Source organism: Salpingoeca rosetta, assembly GCF_000188695.1.
Source record: "Salpingoeca rosetta unplaced genomic scaffold supercont1.36, whole genome shotgun sequence".
Lineage (NCBI taxonomy): Eukaryota > Choanoflagellata > Craspedida > Salpingoecidae > Salpingoeca > Salpingoeca rosetta.
Window position 1 is genome coordinate 580,726 of NW_004754898.1, and position 26,427 is coordinate 607,152.

The 26,427-nt window shown below is 58.9% G+C and overlaps 5 protein-coding genes across 5 annotated transcripts; all 5 read left to right on the plus strand.

Moving 5' to 3' along the window:
• The first annotated feature begins 126 nt into the window (after nt 1-126).
• PTSG_10392 (uncharacterized protein) lies at nt 127-8,778 on the plus strand. Its single transcript, XM_004988386.1, has 3 exons — nt 127-6,219; nt 6,457-7,950; nt 8,278-8,778. The coding sequence occupies exons 1-3, from the start codon at nt 250-252 to the stop codon at nt 8,434-8,436; spliced, it is 7,623 nt and encodes a 2,540-aa protein (XP_004988443.1). The 5' UTR covers nt 127-249; the 3' UTR covers nt 8,437-8,778.
• A 409-nt stretch (nt 8,779-9,187) lies between these two features.
• Nucleotides 9,188-14,360, plus strand: PTSG_10393 (guanylate cyclase). Its single transcript, XM_004988387.1, has 8 exons — nt 9,188-9,513; nt 9,942-10,091; nt 10,463-10,845; nt 11,060-12,488; nt 12,714-12,770; nt 12,966-13,031; nt 13,246-13,596; nt 13,827-14,360. The coding sequence occupies exons 1-8, from the start codon at nt 9,493-9,495 to the stop codon at nt 14,127-14,129; spliced, it is 2,760 nt and encodes a 919-aa protein (XP_004988444.1). The 5' UTR covers nt 9,188-9,492; the 3' UTR covers nt 14,130-14,360.
• Nucleotides 14,361-14,657: 297 nt separating this feature from the next.
• On the plus strand, nt 14,658-19,401 carry PTSG_10394 (uncharacterized protein; the record flags this gene model as incomplete). Its single annotated transcript, XM_004988388.1, has 3 exons — nt 14,658-14,662; nt 14,945-15,102; nt 15,304-19,401. 3 exons carry the CDS (start codon nt 14,658-14,660, stop codon nt 19,128-19,130), a joined length of 3,990 nt encoding a protein of 1,329 aa, XP_004988445.1. The 3' UTR covers nt 19,131-19,401.
• A 186-nt stretch (nt 19,402-19,587) lies between these two features.
• Nucleotides 19,588-22,720, plus strand: PTSG_10395 (uncharacterized protein). Its single transcript, XM_004988389.1, has 9 exons — nt 19,588-19,818; nt 19,986-20,045; nt 20,325-20,445; nt 20,732-20,797; nt 21,007-21,153; nt 21,357-21,444; nt 21,595-21,688; nt 21,992-22,078; nt 22,296-22,720. Exons 1-9 carry the CDS (start codon nt 19,726-19,728, stop codon nt 22,452-22,454), a joined length of 915 nt encoding a protein of 304 aa, XP_004988446.1. The 5' UTR covers nt 19,588-19,725; the 3' UTR covers nt 22,455-22,720.
• A 385-nt stretch (nt 22,721-23,105) lies between these two features.
• PTSG_10396 (glutamine synthetase) lies at nt 23,106-25,972 on the plus strand. Its single transcript, XM_004988390.1, has 3 exons — nt 23,106-23,421; nt 23,746-23,843; nt 24,084-25,972. The coding sequence occupies exons 1-3, from the start codon at nt 23,392-23,394 to the stop codon at nt 25,147-25,149; spliced, it is 1,194 nt and encodes a 397-aa protein (XP_004988447.1). The 5' UTR covers nt 23,106-23,391; the 3' UTR covers nt 25,150-25,972.
• Nucleotides 25,973-26,427: the final 455 nt, after the last annotated feature.

A 26,427-nucleotide genomic window follows, 5' to 3' on the forward strand; every position in this document is an offset into this window, starting at 1 on the left:
CTCACATTGTCACACCACCTCCTCTCCTCCCCAGCCAGTCTTTGTGTTTGTTTACATTGGCTGCTTCTCAACCACAACAACCCCCTGTAAACAAACGCACCAGCCACACACACACACACACACACACACACACACACACACACACACACACACACACACACACAGGCCTATCCTCTCGACCCCTTCAGTCAACCAATAGCACAAGAGGTGCGGCAGGACGGCAAGCAAGCGAGCAAGCGAGCATAAGGCATGGACGCGCTCTCGCGGGTCCTCTCCGTCCGAGTGGACCTCCACAGCAAGGAAAAGGCATACCAACAGGATGCAGCTGCACTGTATGCTTGGATTGACGCCAAAACCACCTGGCTCAGGTCCTGTCCTGTCGACGCGCTCCTCTCCAAGCGCGCCATCGCCAGCAACAGCAACCGGCCGCAGCAAGCCAGCACTCAAACCGCCGCCACCCACGACGACGACACCGTTGCAACAACCCCCCTCTTCTCGCAGCAGCTCATCTCCCACTTGAAAGAGGACCGCCCGGACCATGCGTCTCGCCTGGCGCGGCTGGGCCGCCTGTTCTCCGATATCCAGCTGCAGCGCCATCTGCATGGCATGCACCCGTTCTCGCCAACCACAGCAGCAGCAGCAACAGCAGCAGTGACCGCCGCCTCCGTCTCCCTGTCCATGGCGTCACTCGAGCTCAAGTGGCAGGCACTTCTGGACGCGGAGAAGGCGGCCATTGAGCGTGCCACGCGCGTGACGGCGGATGCTGCGCAGCAGGCGCAAACCATCCGCGCACTTGAAGCCAAGGCTTCGCTGGTTGAGCGGCACCTCTCCCGTGCAGAGCAGCGGCTCACCGCCCTTTCTTCCAAAGGTGCCAATGACACCGCCACCGCTGACGGTGCCGCTGCTTGTACCGAGTGCGCTGTGCAGGTGTACAAGAGCCTGCTGCACGTTGGCGTGCGCGTGCACACGTTGCTGGGTGCCGTCAACACTGCGCTGGAGCAGCAGGCGGCCGACCAAGGCGGTGAAGAGCCGGCTAGCATGGCATCCTTGTCGCAGAGTGCGCGTGCATCAATCTCCACGCCTACACCAAAGACAGCAGCGTCGTCATCGTCATCGTCATCGTCATCGTCTGCGCTGTCGGCCCAGCGTGCGCGCGCGTATGAGCTGCAGCAGCGGTGGTCGCGGCTGTGCGACGAGGCCGGCATGCACGTTCGCCGGTCCCGCGGTCGTGCTGCCGCTGCACAGGTGATGTCACGGCTGCGCAGCTTGGATACAGGGGTGACTCGCATCACCGCTATCGCCGGCACTGCTGCCACTGCCACCGATACAGCCTTGTCCGCGTCCTCATCGTCCACGTCGTCGTTGTTGACCGGCGCTGGTGCTGCCGATGCTGTTGCCGAGACGCGTGTGCAGGCCATGCGCCAGACACTGGACGCATGCGAGCAAGAGGCAACGAGATTACACGACACGGTTGAGGCGCACGTGCTCGCCGCCCTCTCGCAACCCCTTCCTTCAACCGATGAGGACAGCACCACATGCCCCAGTGCACCTGCCGCAACATCAACGTCAACAGCAAACGCCACATCATCAACGTCATCAACATCAACGTCGCTGGCGTCGCTTCAGCCCGCCTCGTTCTGTGCACCGGTCAAGGCAGCGGCCAACACCATTCTTGCATCCGTTCGCAGTGCACGGCAGCAGCTGCGGGTGCAGCTGGACGCCGCCAAGTCGCACGTGACGCACATGGCCCTCTGTGACGCTGCGCGTGCACTGCATGAGCGCATGGATTGCCTGCAGGCAACGCTGGTGAGCTCGCTGGAGTGGCCACGCGAGGACGGCACGGCAGCCACCACAACTGCGGCTGCCATGACCGGGTGCTTGTCGCCCACCATCAAGGACGATGCCATTGCCAGTCTGCTTGAGCTCACGACCGCCCAGCCGCCACTCGCCACGGCTAACAACACCACAAATGGTGGCGGCGGCGGTGGTGATGGTGGTGGTGATGGTGGTGGTGAGAGTGACAGCAGCGCTCAGCGCGCACTGGTATCATTCTCGGGGCACCAGCAGGCGCTGTCCGCGTTGCCGCGTGTGCTTGATGTGCAGCACGTGGGCGGGGTTGTGTCGCGCCACCAGGTGTCACTGCTGGATCTCTCCCGTGAACTCGCCCTCCTCACGTCGCAGGCACGCTCCGTCGCACCAGCCACCCCGGCACAGGAGGCGCCAGCCACACCGGTGGACACTGCAAGCGCGGGATGCAGTGTGCACGAGCTGCTGCGCCGGGCGGAGCGGAAGATGGGCGCTTACCGCGCTGGCGTGGCGCGTGCACGCGCGTTTCTCATTGCCGTTCGCAGGGTGAGCGGGGTGGCGGAGGCGACAGCACGAGTTGCGCGTACCGCAGAGGACGTGCAGCGGCAAGTGCTCGCAGCCTGCCCAGCACCCAACGGCACCAGGGGTGGTGATGGTGATGCAGATGTGGGGACAGCTGCAGCCACCGTCACAGGAGCTGTGCCGCCTGATATTGCCACACCACCCGCATCGCCACCGCTACCACCGTCACCAACTGCAACAACTGCAACAGCAACAGCTGCAGATGGGGGCAAGAGCGGGTCGAAGCATGTGCAGTCGCCTGCGTCTTCGCTGTCGAGTGCACGTGCCCGCTCGCACCTGCGTGTGAGTGTGCGCGGGCTTCAGTCTCGAGCAAAGGCGCTGCTGCTGGATGTCACGGCGAAGATTGCGCAGAGCAGCAAGAGCAGCACGGCGGCTGCGAGCGGCGCAAACACCACATCCGCCGCCAGCCCACACGTTGCTCGCAAGACCCACGACCAGCAGCAGCAACAACAGCAACAGCAGCCGTCAGGTTTGAATGTGCACCTTCTGCAAGTGCCAGACCAGCAGCAGCAGCAGCAGAAGAAAGATTCCGGGGTGGCCTCCACACAGGGCCGCCAGCCTGCCGGTGCCAGCGTGGATACGCGCCGTGAGCAGGCTGCCCTGCTGGTGGCGCAGCTGACGCTTGACGGCGTGCTGTCCATGTGTGACGCGTGCATGGCGTGGCTGGATGATGCGCAGGCGTCAGAGGACGTGCGGGCAACGCGGGAGGCGGCAGCAGCGCAACTGGCTGGCCTGTGCCACCGCGCCGATCGCACCATCTCAGCTGCAGCAACAACAGCACAGGCCACAGCAAGATCAGATGACGCAGTGAGTGCAACAGCATTGACAGCAGCAGCAACAACAACAACAGCAACAACACACGGAGGTGGTGCTGCTGCGAGTGTGCATCGACAGCTTGCGCGCGCCATTCGCACCATGGTGCAGAGCGGGAATGCCAGCGACGGGATTGCTGTTGTGGGCGCGCCTGTGGCAGCGGTGGAGGCGGCGCTTGCTGCCGCGGCCAAGCTCGATGCCATTGCCCAAGCAGAAGAATTTGTCGAGGAGCACAGGCGCGTGTTGATGTCGCTCGTTGACTCCCTGGACGCCGTTGACAGAGCGTACCACCGCAACAATCAGCGTGATGATGACGACAAAGGCAGTGATGCTGGTGCTGGTGCTGGTGCTGGTGCCAATGAACGGCAGCAAGAGAACGATGGTGCAATGAATGCGCTATGGGACGACGTGTCGGTGTCGGATGCGAGCGCGGTGCTGCTGTTGCTGCAGCGCCGCCTGCACACCGCCGCCACATGTACGCAGCAGCTGGAGCTCATTCACGTCAAGCTGACGCAGCTGCAAACGCAGGTGGTGAGCGAACACGCGCGTGGTGGCGACAGCCAGGACACCGGTGATAACACGAGCACCTCCGGCGCTGCTGCCGCCAAACACAGCAGCAGCAGCAGCAGCAGCTTGGGGGATGCTGGTGCTGGCCGATTGCGTGGTGAGATTGCAGGCGTCATTGCGCGGGTGGTGCAGCAGCAGCAGCTGTGGCGTGCACGCCAGGCTGTGACGGACAAGTGCTTGCACACCATCACCAGCGCGTGTGCGCTCATGCATGCAGAGGTGGCGGTGCGCGACGCAGATGCAGCCGTGCAGCGTGTGCTGTCGTCGTGGGTGGAGCAGCCACTGCTCTCCAACGCAACCGACGGTGCGAGTGACAGGTCGTCGACTAGTGCGGGCAATGATGGCACCAGTCTGGCCAGTGCTGACGTGGTTAGTGTCATAGGTACCATGGTGCACGACGCTGTCTCGACCGCAGAACAATGCCTGCAACAGCAGCAACAGCAGCAGCAGCAGCACGGCATCGACAACGACAACCGTGACACCACCGCACTGCCGTCGCCATCAAGTGCGCTGGCAGCGGCGGTTGGCGTATCTGCACGCACGGCGCACGTCATCGCCGTGCTGGCGCAGCGTGTGTCCGCAGCACAGGCACCAGCATCCACACGTCGTGAGAGCGACGCTGTGGTGCGTGTGGAGGGCCTTGTGCAGCAATTGCAGCAACGTCAACAGCTGCTGACCTCGGCCTGCCCACTCTTGTCCAAGCAGCGCGCGCTCGTGTCCGTGCTTGCAGGCATGCGTGGCGAGGTGCAAGCGCTGCTGGCTGCTTGTCCCACGCCGTCCGTTGTCGTGTCAGCGGACCAGGTCCAGCGGACACTCGCCAGCGCACAACGCAGTGCCGAAGAGTGCACACGCATCGACACCCACGCCACACGCCTGCAGTCGGAGTGCGAGGCCGTGTACAACGCCCTTGTGGACCTCACCACCACCGCGAGCAATGGCGCAGGCCGTTCAACGAACACCGCGGCCGTGTTCATCTCCGCGGACGCGTTGACAAACGTTGGTCGCCATCGCAGTTGCGGTGATAGCGAGCAGGATGATGGTTGTGGTGATGGTGATGACGACGACGACGACGATGCTGATGCATCAACAGCATCTGCGCACAGTGTGGTTGATCTGTGCCAGCGCGTGTGTGCGCGTGCGCGTGCAGGCAACGAGTTTCTCGGCGCCATTCAGCGCCATTATCAACAGCGGCTGCAGCTGTTGGCCGTGCATGCGCGCGTGCGGGATGTGCTCACGTCCCTCAACACGACCTCGACCCCCGCCGCCGGCCCCGTGGCGACGCCAAGTCGCGTGTGGGAGACGCTGCGTGACACGCTGGACCAAGTGGAGATGGAGCTTGCACACGTGAGCCCATCAGCTGGCACAAACACCACAGAAGCAGCCGACGCAGCAGAAACCACGACCACACTGCCTGCCGCTCTGAACAGCGTGGTGTCGGCGGCCGCGTCACTGCTGTCCTCTGTGCACGCGAACGTTGAGCATGACCTTGAGCGCGCGCGCCAGCAGCTGCGCGCCAAGGAGGCGAAGATGAAGGCCGTGCAGCAGCAGCGCCTTGCACGCGACGAGATGCTGGCGCGCGTGGCAGCGGCTGGCACGGTGGGCGCAGAGGTGGAGCGTGTGCGCCGGCAGGTGGAGGGTGTTGCTGTGTATGGTCACCTGAGCGGCAGCGAGCTGAAGGGCAAGCACCGTGTGCTTGAGTCGCTCCTGGTGCAGGTTGACGCGCTTGAAGCCCAGCTCGCCCAAACTCAAACTCAACCCCAAGCTCAACCCGAACCCCAAACCGACACGCGCGCGGCGCCAAGTGGTGCCTCGGCCTCTACTTTGACGACAAACATGCACCACGAAGGCTACGATGACAGCCACGAGGATGCTGCAGATGTCAGCAGCAGCAGCAGCAGCAGCAGCGGTGCTGGTGATGGCGTTGGCAGAGGCAGTGATGGTGTTGGGACGCGTGGTGCAGTGCAGCCGTCGTCGTCCCCCGCCCTCGCTGTGGCGGCCGTCCGCGCTGCCATTGACCAGAAGATGCGCGTGCTGCAGCACCTGCTACAGTATGCAGACTTTAGGCAGGAGGCGCTTGCGTTTGTGGCGTGGCTCGACAAGACTGAGAAGCAGCTGCAAGGGCAGGGCGCAAACGCGCATGCGGCGACAGCGGCGGCGACAGTACAGGAAGAGGCGCGCGTTGCGTCGCTCGAGCTTGGCTTCAAGGACCGGCAGGCCGAATACGAGCAGCTGCTGGAGACGGGCCGTTGCCTGCAGGCAATCGACCACGGGGCAACGCAGGACGTGCTGGCGCTCTCTGACCTGCCGTCGATTGTTTCGCGGGTGGAACGGCGGTGGGCGCGTGTGCAAACGGTGCTTGCGCGACGCAAACGCGTGTTGCAGGCCGATGCCGCGTTTGTGAAACTTCAGGAAACACTGGACGAGCTTGACCTCACATTTGCAAACGTCAAGGTGCGTGTGCTTTGTGTGTGTGTGTGTGTGTGTATGTGTATGTACTACTTTGAGCTGTGTTTTAATCGGGTGTACTTGTCACTTTCCTCATTTCGCATCCCACACACACACACACACTCTCTCTCTCACTCTCACTCTCTCTCACTCACTCTCACTCACACACATGCACATACACTCACACACGCACGCACTCTCGCGCTCACACACAATCTCGCGCTCTCACACATGCACATACAGGCTGTGCTGGGCGAGGACACTGTGAGTGCCGTGTGCAAGCCCCAGGCAGCGCACCAGCTGACCCGTGTGGTGGAGGCGGCGGCTGCGCAGCTGACAGATGTGCGATCACGGTTCGCCTCCACCTTGGATGCCACGCTTGGCACGAGCGATGTGACCGCCCTGGCAGCCGCCCCGACGCCGCCGCCGCAGCACCTGCAGTACCGTGTGGAGGATGTGGCGACGGAGCTTGACGAGCTTGAGGCGCTGGTGGGCGAGCGCACACAACGGCTGGCGGCGTGCGCAGCGTTCTCGGAGCACGCGCAGTCAGCAGGGGATGTGCACGTGTGGCTTGACGGCCTTCAGGACACGGTGCAGGCATTGGAAGAGGAGCAGCGGTACGCGTGCAGGGACGAGGCTGATGACGAGGCGGTGATGAGCAAGTGCGCTGCGGCGCTGGCCAAGGTTGACGCGCAGGTGGCTGTGGTGTCATGGTTGCGGGACGCGGACACGGCGCCCGATACGGATGCTGCCCACAGCGCGCTTGCACGGCTGAGCGACCTGCAGGCGCGCATTGCAGGTGTGCAGGCGCGTGCGGAGACGGCAAAGAGCGTGCACGCGCAGCTTGCGTCTGTTGCCTCTGTGGAGCAGCACATTCGCCGCAAGACAGTGCTTGTGCGCAGCGCCCGCGATGCTGCCGCTGATACAACAACGACGATCACCAGCAACAGCAGCACGACTGCCATCACGTCAGCATCGGTTAGCGCTGGTAGCAGTAGCAGTAGTAGTAGTAGTAGTGGCGGTCTTGCCGGTTTTGTTTCTCGCTGGCGCCAGCTTGAGGGCGAGGTGGCAGAGCTGCTGGGGCAGGGACGTGGCAAAATTGACGCGTGCAGCGAACTGGCAGCCAGCCACCCGGCACACGCGGGCGAATGTGACGAGCGGCGACACCACCTGGCCGAGGCCATCGCGTCGCTTGAGGAGGAGCACGCAGAGACGACCAAGCTCAGCACGTGCTGGGCCACAATGCGCAAGGCGCAGGCTGTGCAGGAGCAGCTGGATGCCAACCTGGCCGGCGTTGGACGCGAGATGGACGGCGTGGAGCGCATGTTTGTTGACGCGTGCAGCGGTGCTGGCGGTGATGCTGGTGGTAGCGAGCTTGGCAAGGCCACCGCGACTGCTCATGTGGGTGAGGGTGGTTCCAGTCAACGTGCGAGCCAGGGCGCGCGTGCGCGTGTGTGGCTTGACCGGTTGGGTTACCTTCGCAACACAACAGCAGACATGCTGCCCCTGCTGCGCTCAGCGGTGAGCGACGTCAACGACACGTGCGCAGACCTCGAGCGGTTGCTGCAGCGCGTTGTCTTGGAGAGCAAGGGCGTTGATCCCGTGCGCGTAAGCAGGTTTGTGGCGAGCGTTACGCGACGCCAAGCTGTGCAAAACACCAACGAGCGTGCTGCTCTCTTGGAGGCCATGGCCACCCGTCTCTCCGCCATCCACGACACCCTTTACCGCATCGAAAAGGTGTGTTGTGTGTGCGTGTGTGTATGTGTGTTTGTTTGTTTGTGTGTGTGCGTGTTGTGCGTGTGTATGTCGTGTCGTGTCGTGTCGTGTTGCAAAGTCGTCTTGCGCTGTGTGCTTCGTACGCCAGTGCGTGCGTGTTGCCGGGCCGGGCCGTTCAGTGGTGCTGTATGTCACGTTTCTCCTTGCGTCTCGCTCACACATTGTGTGTGTGTGTGTGTGCGTGTGTGTGCGTGTGTGTCTGTGTGTCTGTGTGTCTGTGTCATTGCGCGCATTCCTCCCTTTCCCCGCCCCCCCCCCCTCTTTTTTTTTTTTTTTCTTGGCTTGTAGTTGGAGAACTGGATGGAGGTGCACGGGCGGAACGTGAACAAGCACGCGTTGTCGAGCGACGCGACGGTGCCGGCCATGTTGGACGAGCATCTCACGCTCGAGCGTCTCATTCTTCAACAAGACGCCGCTGTTCGTGCCCTGAAGCAGGCCTGGGCGTGATGTGACACCCGCCACACCATGCCTGTCACGTTTCCTCTTGTGTGCGCAGCATGTTTGCCTTTGCTTCCCCCCACCCCGGCACAAACACACATGGACTGTGACACCCGAACTTGGTCGCACGTCTGTGGACTTTCATGAACACTCGGTTCTTGCGCGCCTTCTTTTCTTTCTTGTTCTTCGTTCTTCCACTCCACCCCTCCAACCTTCTCTTCCCCAGGCCAGTCACACAATCATACACCGCTTGCTTGCTTGCTCGTCTGTTGTTGTCGCGATATGTTGCCACCACGTTGTCACAGTTGTTATGTTGTTGACAGCATATACATTCCACGTCTACTTCCCGAAGCACATGACACTGACCGCGCGTGCATGCACAGGCGAGCAAGGTTGGGTTACAATGTCAGTTGTTGCGACGGTTGTGTTGTGATTTGAACAACGCACGCGCACGCAAGTGTGCGATGTGCACGTGGGGAGGTGTTTGAGGAATTTGAAGCGTTACAGGCCAAGCGAAACCAAACTTCGAACCTTTTTCCAAGGAAAGCGCTGACCTTTGCTGACGACGTCAGGCATTGTCACGACCATCCCAACCACAAGCAACACTCGTCTCGTCATTTGCTGTCACACCGTTGTCCTACATTCAAACGTGCAGTGGCTGCAACGTTGCTCAAATACAGAAAAGCCCCATTTGAGCAACGGGAGATGCGAGCTGCACGGGCTGACACAAGTCATTTGGTGACGTCATTTGCCCCTTTCGCGAAGCGTTTCGCAGAAATGCAGACGGCGTTTGGTTGTGCAAACCTTGCGATCGAATGTACGCAATGCGAAGGCGGAGAAGGTGGCAATTGGACACAAACAACAGAGCAGAGCAGTTGGCTGACGCAAAGGCTCTATGTCGTGCATCTGCGTCGATGTCGACAACAAACGCACGCGGCAGAAGCACCAGCACCAACAGACCAACAGCATTTTCTCAATCTTCCCACTCGGCGCACCACTTCAGGAAGCCCTAGCTACTACTAGCCACCCTCTCTCAGAACTACCCAGCCACCCAAGACGTTCACGATGTATGGCTTCATGCACCAGGTGAGCCTATGGGCTGTGTGGTGTAGTCGTGTGTTGGTCGCTGTCTGTTCATTGTGGTTGCGTGTGAGTGACTTTCGGGGGTGCTTTCGTGGGCAGACGGGCCGCCTCACGTAATCAATGATGGCGTGGGTGGCAAGTGCTGGAGTGCGAGAGGCTCGGGTGACAATCGAGTTGTGGCAGCAGCCCTTCTTTATGCCCTCCGATCGACAGCTTGTGCATCACCTGTGTATGATGAGTGAGTGGCTTGTCTCAGGATGCCCGCATGCTACTCCGTGTGTGGACACGTCACTGACATCCACAGACACACCAGTCAGCCTCATGTGGCATGACTCCGCATGTGCTTCCTTCCTCATCCCTCACATTACGTCGACGCATTGACATGGCGATGCCACGCCATTCATTGTCATTGCATCTCTGCGTCTCCGTAGGCCCTGAAATCATGGCTGCTGTCCATGGACAACGGTGAGTACCTTCTCCAAGAAGTGTACGAGGAACTCAACCTGGACACGGCACCAGACGACTTCTTCCGCTACTACTCCGACGCGCAGACCATGAAGTTTCTCGAGTTGGTCGCAAAGGTGCGTGTTAAATGTGTGTGTGTGTGCCTGTGTGTGTGTGTGTGCCTGTGTGCCTGTGTGTGTGTGCCTGTGTGTGTGTGTGTGCCTGTGTGCCTGTGTGTGTGTGCCTGTGTGTGTGCGTGTGTGTCTGTGTGTGTGTGTGTGTCTGTGTGTGCGTGTCTGTATGCCTATGAGCCTGTGTGCCTGCCTGCCTGTCTGTCTGTGTCTGTCTGTCTGTGTGCGCGTGTGCGTGGAAAACGGCTGGAGCAGCTGACCGAGCCCAGCCTGCTTGTGATTGCTTCGGGCCATCATTCTCGTTGCTCACCGCTGACACTGCCTGCTTCCACCTGCTCCTCACGTCATGACTCCCTCCCCCTTCCATTGCTCCTCAGGCGGCCGACACGTCTGTGGACAGGTGCATGTACGAGGCCGGCAAGGTGTCCATGGGGACCTTCACACGCAACGGATACGAGCCTGTGCTGCGCACGCTGGGCAAGGACTTTTACACCATGCTCACCAACCTGGACAGCCTGCACGACAACTTCCTTGCCGCGTTCCCGGAGATGAAGGTGCCCTCATTACGGCCCGAGCGCCTGTCCCACGACTCCATGTCCATTCATTACTACAGCCAGCACCACGGCCTTGCTCCCTTTATGATGGGCGCCCTGGAGTGCGCTGCAAAGATGCTATATGATCTGGACATTGACATCCACCACCGCCTCAAGCGCGGCAAGGACAGCAACCACGACGTCTTTCACGTCTTTGTGGATCCAAGGTACATGTACCCACACGCACGCACGCACACCATCTGTGGTGCAGCCCACTTCTCTCACCCTCTATGTTTCTCCCTTCTCCCCCTATTCTCTTGCTTTTCGCCATTGATGTGCATGTGTTGTGTCCTTTGTTGCCCTCCACTGCCTGCATCACATTGTCCCCTCACTGCACACCCCAAACACCACCACCACCATGCCACCACCACCACCACTCAGGGCGTTTCCCGACGACATGCTTTCGACAGCGGAGAGCACGAAGAAGATGTCGACAATGCAGCTGAACCGTGACATGACCAGCAAGCTCTTTCCCTGGCACTTTGCCGTCAACCGAAGCATGGAGATTGTGTCGCTCGGGAAGCATCTCGCCACGCGCATGAAGGCAGACTCGATGGGCATGCACGCGAAGAACCTGTTCCACATTGTGCGGCCTGTCGATGTCAAGTGGGAGTTCAACGACATCAAGGCGCGAGCGGACAAGCCGTTTCTGGTTGCCACCAACGCCAAGCGCATGCTGACACCAGAGGAGCTCGCACAGGCGCAGGCTGATTGCCACCTCCACGGCGGTGACGATGAGGATGGCGGTGACAACGTTGACGGCAATTCGTCCCTGCGCAAGGCCAGCTCGGAGAGCGAGACGCAAGACAGCGCAGTTGAGCTTGGTGGCGAGGCAAGGGAAGGTGCAAGTGATGCGGGCGGGCAGCGCAGACGGCGGCAGGCGGAGAACGGTGCGCTGAACGAGAGTCAACAGCACGAGCAGCACGACGAGCAGCAGGAGCAGTGGCAACGCTGGCAGGATCAGCGCCACCGCAGCGCCGACGACAGCGCACTTGGCGACCAGCTCGACCACGCTAAACGGGCATCACACCCTCAAAGCCGCGGCCGGTCTGGAAAGCGACAGCACAGACAGCAACACCATCAGCACGCGCACCTTCAGGAACATGGCCTGCGGCGACAACCGCGCTCCGCCATGCAGTTACAAGACTCCATGCAATCGATGTGGGACGAAGGGCACGCCGCAACCAGCCACGTCGGCAGTAGCCTCGGAAACGCTCATCATCATCAACAACAACAGCAGCACCGCCACCACCGCCGCCATCACCACCGGCATTTGGACACGAAGCAGCGGTCTAACCATTCGCTGCGCCGCAGCCACGATGCCGTCACGCGCGAGGTTGCGGAGCTGACTCGCGCCATGTCAGGCAGCCGTCTCTCTGCCACCGCGTGCCCCATGGGAGCATTCGCTGGCGCTGTTGGGGACCGAAGCGATGCGTCGTCAACGTCCATGGTGGGGTCTGGCCGCAGCAGCGTGGATCTGCTGGAGATGAAGGCGCGGCGGCTGCGCAGCACAGACACGATCAAGCTGCACGGCGAGATTGTGTACGACGAGGAGCAAGACGTGCTCGTGTTCGTCGGCAACCCGCTGGTGCAGTCCCTGGAGGAGATGGAGGAGCAGGCCATTGACCTGTCGGACATGCCCGTGCACTGCCACGGCAGGGAGGTGCTGTATGGGTCCATGTACCAGACGGTGTCTGCCACCAATTCAAATCAGATTGAGGCCAAGCTAATGGAGCTTGATCGCTCACTCGCAGAAGTCCACTCCAAAAAAGAGCAGATTGACAAGCTGCTGCACAGCATCCTTCCACAGGTGAAGAAGGACGAGAGAGAGAGAGAGAGAGAGAGGTGTTGTGTGTGTGTGTGTGTTTGTATGTGTTTGTACGTGCGTGCGTGCGTATGTGTTCGTTCGTTCGTTTGTTTGTTTGTTAGTTTGTTTGTTAGTTTGTTTGTGTGTGTGTGTTCATGTGCGCGTGTATTAAATGCCATGCATGTCGCTCACATTGCACCTGGCTTCCATTGCTGTCGTGTCTACCAGTCTGTTGCCACTCCACTGGCCAATGGCGTCATCCCTCCGCCAAAGTCCTTTGACTGCGTGAGTTTGCTCGTGATGTTTTGTTGCGGTGCGTGTGTGTGTGGGTGTGTGTGTGGATGGGTGTGTGTGTGTGGGTGTGTGTGTGTGGGTGTGGGTGTGGGTGTGGGTGTCACGAGGTGGAGGGAGGATTGTTTGGGGAGCTGTTCTTCGTGGTTCTCGCTAAACACTGCTGTGGTGGTGTGGCATTCTGGACAGGTGACTGTATTGTTCTGCGACATTGTTGGCTTCACCAACATCTCCGCGGAGATTCCCTCGCTTGAGGTGAGCCAGGGCTAAATGTGCTTACACATGTGTGTGCATGTGCTGTACGTGTTGTGCCCCGTGCGTGTGTGCGTGTACGTGTTGTGTGTGTGCGTGTGTGTGTGTGTGTGTGCGTGTACGTGTTCCATGTGTGCGTGTGTTGTATGTGCGATTACATAACTAACGATCACCCGTGCGCGTGTTGTGCTCCGCCCTCTCTTGACTCGTTGCCCAGGTGATGGACATGCTACATCATCTGTTCTCCAAGTTTGACCAGCTCTCTGACGAGCACGGCTGCTACAAGGTGGAGACGATTGGCGACGCGTACATGGTCGCCGCCGGCTGCCCGGAGCCGTGCGAGGACCACGCGCTGCGCATTGCGCGTCTGGCGCTTGCGCTTATCCGCGCTGCGCAGACGGTTGTCTCGCCCATGGATGGCGAGCCGATTCGCCTGCGTGTTGGCCTGCACTCTGGCCCGCTCATCACGGGTGTGGTCGGCACCACGCGTCCGCGCTACTGCCTCTATGGTGACACCGTCAACGTCGCCTCGCGCATGGAGAGCAACGGTATTCCCGGATGCATTCAGGTGCGTGCTTTGTTTGGGTGTGTTTCGTGTGTGCGTGTGCTTTTGTGTGTGTGTGTGCTCTCTGTGTGTGTGTGTGTGTTCTGTGTGTGTGTGTGTGCTGTGTGTATGGCAACCTTGGGCTGTGCTCTCTGTGTGATTGCCGAAGATACCATCACTCACATTTGTTCACACACACGCGCACACACGCACACACACTTCAACCCACACGCACACACATCATCCCACTGAAGGCGACGTATCGGTTTCTGCGGTGTCTACCTGAGCACCACGGGCTGATTGTTGCGTCGCGCGGTACGATCAACGTCAAGGGCAAAGGCCCAATGAAGACGTTCCTGGTGCTTGGGGAGCAAGGGTCACTGGAGCCACCTCTGGTGCCGGAGGGCGATGACGAAAGCAACAACGTGAGCGAGGAAGTGAAGCAAGCGGCCATGTTGAGCATGCTGCAGACGCGCTACGCACGACGAGGCAGCTCGCAGCTTGTGCCACAGCAGGTGTCTGCCTACCTCCAACACAGCAGCCCAGGATGTGGTTGATAGTGATATGGTGGAAGTAGTGAAAGGGGCGTGAGGGGCGGGGGTGGTGACTGAAGAAGGAAGGGAATGAGTGTGTGAGTGTGGGGTGCAACATATTGCCTTTCTCTCGGTTTGGATGCTTTGGCTTGCTTCGATATATGTATGTTCTTTACTTCTTGCGCATCTCCCCTGTACCATCAAAAGTAGACCAGCGTTGTTCACTATCACGAGACTGCGAGCGGAGAGGGGCGACTTGAGTGGCTTGGGTGGCTTGAGGAACTCGTCACAAGAGATCACACACACACACACACAACACGAACTCACATGTCACATCATGTGTAATATCTGTAACACCACTGGAGCATAACACTGAAGCGCAATGGAATTGTAACTCTTCGCGTGCTCTTGCTGACTTGCTTGCTTGCGTGCTTGACACACGCACCTCGTTTGTGGACGTGTGACATGAACAAACACACCACAGCAGCCACAGACATCGGAGACCGCTGGACCTCTCACAAGACAGCCACCCTGTATTCTTCCTTTCACAGCATGAAGTGTGTTGCTTGCTGCCTGCGTGCATGTCTGCGTGTGTGCTTGTCGACAGAGCAACAAGCAGGAGGAGAGATTTGCGCGTTTGCACGGTTGCTCAGCCGACTCATCCCTCTGCAAGCTCCCTCACCCACACCCACACATCCACACCCACACACACCCACACACACACACACACACACACACACACACACACACACACACACACACACACACACACACACACACACACACACACACACGCACACGCGCACACACACACACACACACAACCACGCGCGCTGCAGCGACGAAGACAAGCAAGCTCAGCCGAAGCAGCAGTCAGCAGAGCGCCGGCGCCCACACCGTCTCGTTGTCGAGGATGCCGTCAACGATGATGGCTCTGTTGTGGTTTCGAACCAAGCCATCGAGCGCGAGGATGAAGACATTGCCGGCTGCTGCAATGGTATTGCTTGCTTCTTGCTTGTGTCTGCTGGTTGGCTACAGCATTTGAGCAACAACCGAAACGCCTCACGTACATTCCCCTCTCATGTTAGCCCGCTACTCACACACGCAAACACACACACACACACACACACACACACACACACACACACACACACACACACACACACACACACACACACACACACACACACACACACAGCACCGTCGTCGGCCTTACAGCAGAAAGAACTGGCAAGCCCAAGATCACTGGCAATGGCCACTGTTGTCCTCAACCTACGTCAACGAAATGTCTTCCAGGAGACTGTGCTGAGATACCTCAACAGCTCTACTCCTGGTTGTATCGTGGTGCGTTTGGGTGGCTACTCGACAGACGATGCAATTGCTGAACTGAACAAGCACCTGTCGGCGAGCTGGCTCAGCAACTTCCCTTCGACAGTAACCCATCGCCTTGTGCTGCACGGGGCTGGTGGCCCACGGCACGCAGGCTCTCCTCTGCTGGAGTACCGCCAAGGTGCTACTAACCACGGCAACAGCCTCGTTGTGACCGTGCACCCGCTTCCGCTCGGCTGTGTTGGTTTTTTGAAGCCCCTGTCCATCCGAAGCGGCTCACACGCAGTTCCGCTTTCGACAACTGAGGCGGAACAGCGCATCGCGAAGCTGCCATGGCATGGCGTCGTCGACCGTGCATTGCTGCCCTATGACGAGGTTGTGCATGGCCCAATCTCCCTTGAAGTGCGGATCGGCCATCCCGTGGCGGCAGGGGACCATGCGGGCTGGGACGCAGAGCACAGCACATACGCGTTTCGCACAATGTCGCCTGATGTTCATCTGCACGAGGAATCGACACAGCTTGACTTCAAGTCCGGATGTGGCGACGCGAAGCATCCGCAGCTGTTCAGCAGCCCCCGCACGCTCACGAGCAAGTTGAGCTGCCTGCCCGAGCTCCTCAACGGATCAGAGGCTGCCCAGAGCGGCGTGTTCCTGGTGTATGGCGTCACGGATGACAAGGGCAAACCACACACGGCATTGGGCATGCTGCAGGATAAGGCCTCGTGCAGCACATGCACCATTTCGCATGAATACTTTGTGGATCTCCTCAGCAGCATGAACGAGGAGTTGCACGCGTCACTCTTCCCGCCACTGCCACCCAACAGCGGCTGTCTCACGCTGCACGAAGTGCAAGACTGCTGCACAGCGGTTCTGTCGGGCGATGATATCGGCGACGGTGACAACAGTGATGACAGCAATGACAGCAGCGAGCTTGTTGTCCACTTTTTCAGCGAAGAGGCAGCGGCGGCGGCACATCTCCGCAATGCTTTGGACGGCCATGGCGCAGTTCTGTATGCGCCACAGCATGCGCAACCATTCGCCATTGTCAGCGAGGCGGCGACACCATCGCACAAGGACGCCCTGCGCCTCCCTTCTGCACAGTTGCAGCAGCTCGTGATTGACCAGGGCTGGCAGCACCTGAAGCGATATGTGGTGGTCCTGCACCTGACACCGCCACCAGCGCACGTCGGCTCGTTCTTCAGCACCATGCGAAATGCGTCACCCCCCTCTGCCCCTGTCTACGAGACGGGCCCTGGCGGCCCACGTGCTGCATGGCTGTCTCGTGTTGGCATGTGGATGCGCATGCGCACGGAGCCGGAGCCGCATGCGCATGCGCGCCTCGTTGGCAGCGGATATACGAAGCTGTGCATTGGGCCGGACGACACGCAGCAGCTCGTGCGCCGGTACTTGGTGGGGGAGGATGTCACGTTTGCAGCACGGTTCACGGACATTGTTTCTGATGAAGACCAACGCAAGCGGGCGCGCAACACTCTGATGGGCGACCGCTTGCGCCAGCGACTGATTGTGGCGGACCTGGCTGCTGTGCTTGATGGCAATGCGCTCGCGCTGATCAACGAAGACGCCGGCATTGGCAGAGGCAATCCCGGCAGCAGCATCGTCATCCTGTCCCGCCAGCTGCTGACGAGAACGGTGTGCAAGGCGCTCATCCCCAAGCTGCAGGTCCTGCGCAGTCACTGCACCATCCTTGACCTCGCATTTGTTGGTCTTCCTGGTCCCTCGGAACCCGACTTCAGCCGTACCGTCCACCCATCACCACCAGAACAGCAGCAGCAGCAGCAGCAGCAACAGCAACAACAGCAGCAGCAGCAGCAGCAACAACAGCAGCAGCAGCAGCAACAGCAGCAGCAGCAGCAGCAGCAGCAACAGCAGCAGCAGCAGCAGCAACAACAACAACAACAACAACAACAACAACAACAACAACAACAACAACAACAACAACACAGCACACTGCCATCGCAGCCAATTTGGTTTGAACGCGTGCCGACGACAGATGCCTTTGGTGTGCTGTCATTTGAAGACCGGCAGCACATGTTTCGGCAGTGGATGGAGGGCAGAACGGATGTGTGCTGGGAGAGTGTGGTGCTTGGCGACGTCCCATTGACGGCACCGATTCGACGCTTGCAGGACAAAGTCAGCCGCGCGTTTCAAAACAACACGTGCAGCAGAGTAGTGTTGGACAAGGGTGATGCAGGCACCGGCGCCACGACAGCACTGCGTGTGGTTGCATGCACACAGGCCAGGAACGGCGCGCTTGTGTATTGGGTCGGGGCATCCAGCGGAGTTGAACGCGGTGGCCGTGGAGGCGACGCCGCTGTGCGCAGTGACAGCGGCAGCGACACGACGAAGCGGCTGTCTGCGGGAGTCCTGTGGTGCGCATTCCAGCAACAGCTGCAGAGCACAGGGAGGTCTCGACTGTTGATTGTGCAGGACGAGCGCATCCAGTTGCCCGCGGACTTCATCCGGGCTGTGCAGGTGAGCATGGCGCAGGGCGGCACACGACTGCAGGTGTGCATTGTCACCTCTGAGCAGCACGGGCAACAAGGAGTGCACCGACCGCACAGGCGTGGCGTGCCGCGTGCTTCTTCTGTCATCATCTCCCCCTGGCTTCATCACCATGAAGATGTTGAAGCAGTGCACGATCGCCTGGCGACATACTACCCAGACCGCCGCGACGCCCTTGATGCGGCAAAAGCACACGCACTTCGCTGTATCGGCGATGTTGCCGACGACGGCCATCTTGAAACCCCGCACAACGCATACTATGGCTGCAACCACCTGTTTGTGTTTGGACTCGCGGCCCTGTGCGGGCGCTTTGAGCCACCGCGCAAGATGGTGGCCAACATCCTGCATCAGCTCGCCCAGGATACTGCAGCGAAGACGACGCTGGTTGCGCTGGCCATGCTGCGCGCCTACTGCCTCCACGATGTGCCCATCCCATCTCGCGTGGTTGAGGCTCGAGTTGGAGCGGACTCGCCTGCATGGAAGCTTGTGTGCAGCGCAGGCTTGACCGGTGAGCACCAGCGGCTGTGTCACGTTTTCTTCGCTCGACTTGTGCTGGAGGAGAGCACGCGCACCGACGGCCATCGTCTGTTGGACGTGTCTGAGCAGCCTCTGCCGGCGGCTGCACTGGATGCGCTGCTTGCGATCTGGGCCAGCACGTGCGAGCTGCTGCAGGACTGTCCAGCTGTGTTGAAAAGCGCAGCAAAGGAAGCTTTGTTGGAGAGGCGCGGGTACGTGTTTGCTCCACTGGTGTCGGCTGCATTCTGGCCCATCAACGACCAGCTCCTTGCTGGCCTGTTGGGTGAAGGCCGCGGCCTGACCACGCTGACACCGCATCATGATAGTGGTGATGGTGGTGGTGATGGTGGTGGTGATGGTGATGGTGATGGTGATGGTGGTGGTGATGGTGATGGTGATGGTGATGGTGATGATGACCGCCGCGTGGCCGCTGCCATTGATGATCGCCTGCGCAGGCTGTTTGGCCCAGTGACCACCGGTGCCACCGCGGCATGGCGGAGGGAGGCCAGCTTTGATTTGTATGGACACGAGCTCGTGGTTTGCGCACGCGTGCATCGGGAAGTGGCGAACAATGCTGTGGCCGGTAAAGTGTGTGCACAGCGGGCGTTGGCCAATGCTCTTGACGCGCGTTGCATCTTCGGTGCTGACCCGTCGTGAAGATCGCCTGGCACGCAACCTTCTAACCTTCCTTCTGGCCACGTGCTACGCGGCACGCTGGCGGTTCAGCAAGAGTGTGTGTGGGTGTGTGTGGGGTGTGTGTGTGTGTATGTGGGTGTGTGTGTGGGTGCTGGGTGTGTGGGTGTGGGTGTGGGTTGCAACACATTGCCTTTGGGTCTTTGGGTGCTTTGGCTTGCTTCGACAATATGTTCTTTACTTCTTCTTGCGCATCTCCCCTGTACCACCAAAAGTAGACCAGCTATCACGAGGCTACGAGCGGAGAGGGCGGAGGAGGTGGCTTGGGTGGCTGTTAGTGCTTAGGAACTCGTCACAAGAAATCACACACCAGGCACACAGCACAATACTACTACAACAACACAGCACAAACACATCTTCATACCAACACTGACACTGCGCAACGTCTTCGTCATCAATGATTGCGTCATTTTTCTGGAGAAACGACGCAGCGAAGTGGAGGAGATCAGCAGATCAGCGCAGATCAGCAAGCAAGTGGCAAGCGAACACACATACACAGATAGATACACCGCACCACACTCCACCACGCGACGCAGGCAGGGAAGCAAAGCAAAGCAAGATGGGACAGGGCAGCAGCCACCAGCACAAGGAGGGGGCGTCTCGTGGCGAGACGTCAGAAGAGGCGAAATCACAGCACCTGAAGTGGCTCAAGGTCTGCAAATGTGTGCGTGTGTGAGATGTGTGTGTGTGTGTGTGTGACATGTGATGTGTGTTCGGCCATGTTGTGCCTCTTTTCTTGTTTGCACACCACACTGCCTCCCCTCCCTAACTTGCTGGATGTGCCAACCGTGACATGCTTGCTTGCTATCGACGCGACAGACGCGGTTCGAGGAGCTGCGTGATGTCTCAGCGGGCCTCTCCGCCGAAACCTTTGACAAGGTGTGCTCGTTTGTGTGTGTGTGTGTGTGTGTGTGTGTGTGTGTGTGTGTGTGTGTGTGTGTGTGTGTGTGTGTGTGTGTGTGTGTGTGTATGTGTGTGTGTGTGTGTTTGTATCTGTGTGTTTGTGTGTTGCCTGCTGCCTCGACGTCATCATCGCCTTCATCATCTTGGTCTTCCTTGGCTCTGTTGGTGTTTGTGTGCGCTGACGTTGAGTGGGTGTTCCTGCCACGCTGTATTCCCCTGTTCATCCCCCACCCCATTTGCTCTGTCACCCATCAGCTGTTGGCGTTCCCGGGTGCCGACTCGATTGGCTACCGTTGGATTGCCAAGCACCCCGATTTGAAGGATGTGCCAGCACTCACCTTTGACAACTTTGTCACCATTGTCTCCGACTCAACGCGTGCGTGTGTGTGCGTGTGTGTGTATGTGTGTGTGTGTGTGCATGCGTGTGTGTGTGCATGCGTGTGTGTGTGTGTACGTGTGTGTGTGTGTGCATGCGTGTGTGTGTGTGCGCATGTGTGCATGTGCTCGTGTACACCCACGCAGATGCAGCTACACGCAGACATACAAGTCGTGAATGGACTCCATATATACCATACCGCCTTTCCCCAAGCTTTGTTACCTGTGCATTGCCTTCTCTTCTCATTCTTATTCTTGTTCTTGTTCTTCCTGCGATGCAATCACAGATCAAACGTCGGCAGAGTTTATGTTCATGCTCTTCAGCAAGGACGACAGCGTCTTGAGCCGCGAAGGTGCTTCCAACGGCGTTCATGTGTGATTGTTCGTGATGGTGGTTGGACTTCCTGGACCCCACTCCTTGTGTATCGTTCAGTGACGGACTCCCATCCTGCAGCACGTGGTCCAACCACACACACACACACACACACACACACACACACACACACACACACACACACACACACACACACACACACACACACACACACACCTCTGCTGGCAGGTCCCAGCATCACGGTGGTGCGCGCGGCCGACGGGAGTGTGTTTGCGGTTGCTGTGGACGACGAGTGGCGGGAGCGCGCGTGTGTGTGGGGCGGCGACGCCTGCCGCCTCATGCGCGCTGCTCCAAGCGTCGCCATGAGCGCAGACAGTACGTTGATGGGTGTGATTGTGTGGTTGTGCGTGCGTGCGCGTGTGGTTGTGCGTGTGTGTGAATCTGGCACATGTGCATCATTGGCAGTGAAAGGCGACGCACAGTTTTGATACCGCTCATGTTGCACACTCAACCCAGTCCTCACTAAACTACACACACCCCCTCCCTTCCCTCCTTGCGCTTCTGTCGATGTGAACCAGCGATCAAGGTGTACGATGATCTGCGCACGCGCCACAAGGAGCACGGGTTTGGGTTTGGCCGCAACCCGTCCCAGCAGGACACTGCCCTGTACGGGTGATCGGGTGGTTGAAGATGGGGTGGCGGTGGATAAACGCTAATGCGCTGGTGTCGGTGCACCCCCAACCTCGCTCGTGTTCCCACGCACACACGCACATGCACACTGACACTGACACTGTCCCTCTCGTTTCCTCTGTGTAGGCTGTGGCTCGACTCGAGCTTTTCGTCGGCCACCACGACGTTCTGCGAGGGCGCAGCCGACACGCACCAGACCCTCAACATTGACCGCATCGAGGTGCCGTGTGTGTGTGTTGTGTTTACTGTGTCGTGTGTGTGAGATTGCTGTGCGTTGTGTATACTGTGTCGAATGTGTGTGTGTGTGTGTGTGTGTGTGTGTGCATCTGTCCGTGGGGCAAGGTGCTGCGCACAAGATATGGTGGTGTTATGTTTGCGTTCTTGTTGATGCGGTTGTTGTTCACCACCATCCACCACAGCACATCAAGTCCGCGCACTCACTGCCATCACTCACTCACTCACTCACCACCACCACCACCACCACCACCACCACCACCATCACTCCTTTTTGGTATTTGCGCAGGTGTGGGGCTGCGGTGGCGATGATGCGCTGAGTCAGCAGGACCGCCAGCGCAAACGCGACCAGCTCGCAGCAGAACAGCGGCAGCGGGTACGTGGCGATGCCAATGACAGCGGTGGTGATGGTGGTGGTGGTGGAACGTCGAATTAGAATGAAGACGTCTTTCTTCACACACACACACACACACACACACACACACACACACACACACACACACACACACACACACACACACACACACACACACACACACACCGACAATGCACACATTGAACCCCCCCCCCCTCACCAACACCCCCCACGTTAGGCGAAGCGGCCGGGGGCAGAGGACTGGAGCGACTCTGTTGACCGGCAGCTGTTGAGCATGGCCGGGGTGCTGACACTTGATGAGCAGGCCCGCGAGGATGTGGGGCACATGCGCGCAGAGCACAAGGACAAGCATCACTCCTCCTCATCCGCAAACTAACGAAACGAAACACAGCCACCATGAATCCCCAGCACAACAAAACGCGAGCAGCACGAACATTGCCACATGGGCAAACAACGGCACTTGCACATGGTCTATGCTTGGTGTTGTATTATGTTCCCGTCGTCGTTCGTGCGTGTGTGTGTGTGTTTGTGTGTTTGTGCGTGTGTCCTTGTTGGTTTGCCCGCTTGGCTGTGCGATGACTCTGTGCTCCTTGCGGCACCTTCCTTTGATTCGGTCGCCACACTACACAAGATGCTTCCAGATGATCACCTGTGGGGGGGGGGAAGAGTGTGCGTGTGTACGTGTGAGTGCGTGACTGCGAGTGGGAGAGGGCATGGATACACATGGAGAGACATGGAGAGATGCGGAGAGTGCATAGATACAGACACACACAAACAGACACACACACACACACACACACACACACACACACACACACACACACACACACACACACACACACACACACACACACACACACACACACACACACACACAGAGCATTTACACACATACACAAACAAACTGACTTCAGTCTCACACTTTGTGTGGTATGTGGAGCACTCTGTGCCACATGAGGGCCGAAATTACGCCTCTTTTCACTGCAAACTGCAACTCAAAACGGGTGATTGCGCATTCCCGCGCATTGTTGTGATGGTTTTCCTTCGCGGTTTTCCTTCGCTTCTTCTTCTTCTGCTCCTGCTTGCTTTTGTGCAACGTTCTGTCGCCATCACACACCTCCAACGGCGTCACACACCCCATTTATCACCTGCACCTCGTTCGTGTCACAACCTTCTGTTGCACACACACACAAGCTACGCCAAGCCAAGCTACGCCAAGCCAAATCAAGCAGCCGATTCCCACCCAAGCAAGCCAAGCGACCACCTCTTTTTGACCTTCCCAAGCATCATCACGCCAACACACACAAGCGACCATGTCTGTGTCATCGGGATCTCTCAACCCTGTAAGTGCGAGCGATCGGGCGTGATGGCGTGCTTGCTTGCTGGGCGGTGATGTTTGATGCGTGCGTGTGTGTGTGTGTGTGTGCGTGTGTGCGTGTGATCACCTCAGGCTCATCTGTGTGTGTCGACCTTTGATGGTGGATCTGCATCATATCTGTCTTATCTGTCTCTCTGCCCTCCATCTCCATCTCCATCTCTCTGCCATATCTGGGTTGATCCCCTTGGCTCTCACCCGCGTGCGTTTGCGTGTTCTCGCGCGCGCGCCATCCAATTCACCCTCCCTTAAACCCTGCTTGCTCCTCCCACTCCCCCCCTCCACGATTCAGGTCCTGAACCGCGAGTTTGATGAGCTCGACCAGCAGGGACGCATCTGCGCCGAGTACATCTGGATTGGCGGCACTGGCCGCGATCTTCGCAGCAAAACGTGCGTGGCAGTTCAGCTTCTCGCTGTCCCCTGCCTCCTCTCCCCTTCTGTGTTGGCATGCATGCATGCATACACACACACACACGCATGCACATGCAAGTGCATATTGCCTTGCCTTGCCTTGCCTTGCCTTGCGCAGGTAGTTGCCTCGGCACACCTACTCCACCACCTCCGCTGCGATGTCATCTCACATGCGCCACAATGTCTCCTCCTCCCTGCCCCACAACACACCACCAACAGCAAGGTGATAGACAAGATGCCAGAAAGCCCGGATGACCTGCCCGAGTGGAACTTTGACGGCTCATCGACAGGGCAGGCGCCCGGCCACGATTCTGAGGTGCTGCTCAAGCCGGAGAGCATCTTCCGGGACCCTTTCCGCCGCGGTGACAACATCCTCGTGCTGTGCTCCACGTGGCGCCCCAAGGACGACGGCAGCACGGTGCCGCTCGTGGTGGAGGAGGACCTCACCAAGGTGGCCGGCGTCTCCGGCAACAACACACGCGAGGCCGCCAAGGAGATTTTCGAGCACCCAAAGGTCAAGGAGCAGGAGATGTGGTTTGGCATTGAGCAGGAGTACACGCTGTTTGAGCGGGACGGCGTGACGCCGCTCGGCTGGCCCAAGGGCGGCTTCCCCCGGCCGCAGGGCCCGTACTACTGCTCCAACGGCGCGGAGAACTCGTTTGGCCGCGACATTGCCGACTGCCACCTGCGCGCGTGCATGTACGCGGGCGTCAAGGTGTCTGGCACCAACGGGGAGGTGATGCCTGGCCAGTGGGAGTACCAGGTTGGCCCCTGCGAGGGCATTGAGAGCGGCGACCACCTGACGCTGTCCCGCTACCTCATGTACCGCGTGTGCGAGAAGTTTTCGATTGTGGTGTCGTTTGAGCCCAAGCCGATGGCTGGCGACTGGAACGGCGCCGGCTGCCACACCAACTTCTCCACCAAGGACATGCGCGACCCCGCGACGGTGCACGAGTACACGCCCAAGGACGGGCCGTACAAGGGCGAGAAGCTGACGGGCGCGTGGGCAAAGATGATTGAGGCGCTGGAGAAGATGGGCAGCAAGTCGGCCGAGCACCTTGCGCTGTATGGCGCAGACAACCACCTCCGCCTCACGGGCAAGCACGAGACCGCGGACATGCACACGTGGTCGTATGGCGTGGCCAACCGCGGCGCATCTGTGCGCATCCCGAGGGAAACGCACAAGAAGAAGTACGGCTATCTTGAGGACCGTCGGCCCGCCAGCAACATGGACCCGTATGTCGTCACCTCGCTCCTCGCCAAGACCATTCTCCTGGACGAGTGAAGACGGAGACGAAGAGTGATAGATAAAGTGTGAAGTGAGGGCAGGAGGGACAGGGGAAGGTGGCGTGTTGTCTCCGGCGGAAAGGGGGGGGGGTTGTTTGTTGTTGTTTGTTGTTGTTTGTTGTTGTTTGTTTAGTAGTTTTGTTACTGTGTGATGAATGGGTGCGCGGTGCTTTTGTGTGTAATATGCTGTGCGCAAGCTGCCCTTTCGTACGTACTTGTGTGTGTGTGTGTGTGTGTGTGTGTGTGTGTGTGTGTGTGTGTGTGTGTCGTCGCTGCCGGTGCACACGCCCATTGTTCCTTCCTCTTCGCATTCCTCCTTTTGATTGTCGCTGTCTTGTGTCGTCCTTACCTTGGTCCTTTCCTTTCCTTCCACTTGTCGTTCTTCTGTGTTGGTGCTGGCATGAGGAGGTCTTCGTGCCACATCCCATCATGCTCTTGCCAACACGTTTCCTGTCTGTTCCCGTTGATTCCGGTCGTAACAGTGCATCCATCCTGCGTCATCGCTCCTGCGAAGCAAGCGCATGTGGCGTGTCTGTGTGCGTGCGCGTGCGCGTGCGCGCTTCGTGCCATGTGCCGTGTGCTGTGTTATCTGCTAATTCCCTCCTGATTGCCTTAAGGCGCGGGTGTGGCTGATGATGATGATGATGATGATGACGGTGTGTATGAATGAATTGTGTGTGCATATGCCTTTCTTCATACCACGCCACGTGCCGTGTATGCCATTGCAGCTTGAAGCCGTGGTGGACACACGTGCCTTAAAGATGCTTGCATGCACCATGCTAATAGAAGTGTCTCTAAAAGTGTGATACAGCCAACCACAGAGAAAGGGTGTGTGTGTGTACAATCACTGATGCAGCTACCCGATGTGCATCACATCACGTCATGTTATCTGTGTATCGGGGAGGAACGTGAACAACAGACACGACAACGATTACACAGGCGGAGAGACAGAGAGAGAGAGAGAGCAAGCCGAGATGGGGCCCCAGAAGGTAACGAACAAACAGACAAAGAGGGGCGGTAAGGAAGGACACACAACACACACACACACACACACACACACACACACACACACACACACACACACACACACACACACACACACACACACACACACACACACCGAAAGACGATGATGGGGGATGATAGGGGCCCGCCCTCCCCCACTAGAGAGTTGTATTTTTTCATGGGTTTGATGCCCCTCCTGGTTCGCGGCGGCGCCCGCTCACGAAACAGATAGAATCAATATAGGATGAGTGGTAGAGATCAATGCGAAGAG

What these genes read in the sequence shown, in the direction of transcription:
- PTSG_10393 (XM_004988387.1), top strand. Translation starts at nt 9,493, where the DNA reads ATGTATGGCTTCATGCACCAG. An exon ending in TGTATGGCTTCATGCACCAG is followed by an intron (nt 9,514 to 9,941) that starts GTGAGCCTATGG and finishes GCGTCTCCGTAG; the next exon opens with GCCCTGAAATCATGGCTGCT. An exon ending in CGCCAAAGTCCTTTGACTGC is followed by an intron (nt 12,771 to 12,965) that starts GTGAGTTTGCTC and finishes CATTCTGGACAG; the next exon opens with GTGACTGTATTGTTCTGCGA.
- PTSG_10395 (XM_004988389.1), top strand. Translation starts at nt 19,726, where the DNA reads ATGGGACAGGGCAGCAGCCACCAGCACAAGGAGGGGGCGTCTCGTGGC. An exon ending in CCGCCGAAACCTTTGACAAG is followed by an intron (nt 20,046 to 20,324) that starts GTGTGCTCGTTT and finishes GTCACCCATCAG; the next exon opens with CTGTTGGCGTTCCCGGGTGC. An exon ending in TCCCAGCAGGACACTGCCCT is followed by an intron (nt 21,445 to 21,594) that starts GTACGGGTGATC and finishes TCCTCTGTGTAG; the next exon opens with GCTGTGGCTCGACTCGAGCT.
- PTSG_10392 (XM_004988386.1), top strand. Translation starts at nt 250, where the DNA reads ATGGACGCGCTCTCGCGGGTCCTCTCCGTCCGAGTGGACCTCCACAGC. An exon ending in TCACATTTGCAAACGTCAAG is followed by an intron (nt 6,220 to 6,456) that starts GTGCGTGTGCTT and finishes ATGCACATACAG; the next exon opens with GCTGTGCTGGGCGAGGACAC. An exon ending in CCCTTTACCGCATCGAAAAG is followed by an intron (nt 7,951 to 8,277) that starts GTGTGTTGTGTG and finishes CTTGGCTTGTAG; the next exon opens with TTGGAGAACTGGATGGAGGT.
- PTSG_10396 (XM_004988390.1), top strand. Translation starts at nt 23,392, where the DNA reads ATGTCTGTGTCATCGGGATCTCTCAACCCT. An exon ending in CATCGGGATCTCTCAACCCT is followed by an intron (nt 23,422 to 23,745) that starts GTAAGTGCGAGC and finishes TCCACGATTCAG; the next exon opens with GTCCTGAACCGCGAGTTTGA. An exon ending in CGCGATCTTCGCAGCAAAAC is followed by an intron (nt 23,844 to 24,083) that starts GTGCGTGGCAGT and finishes CACCACCAACAG; the next exon opens with CAAGGTGATAGACAAGATGC.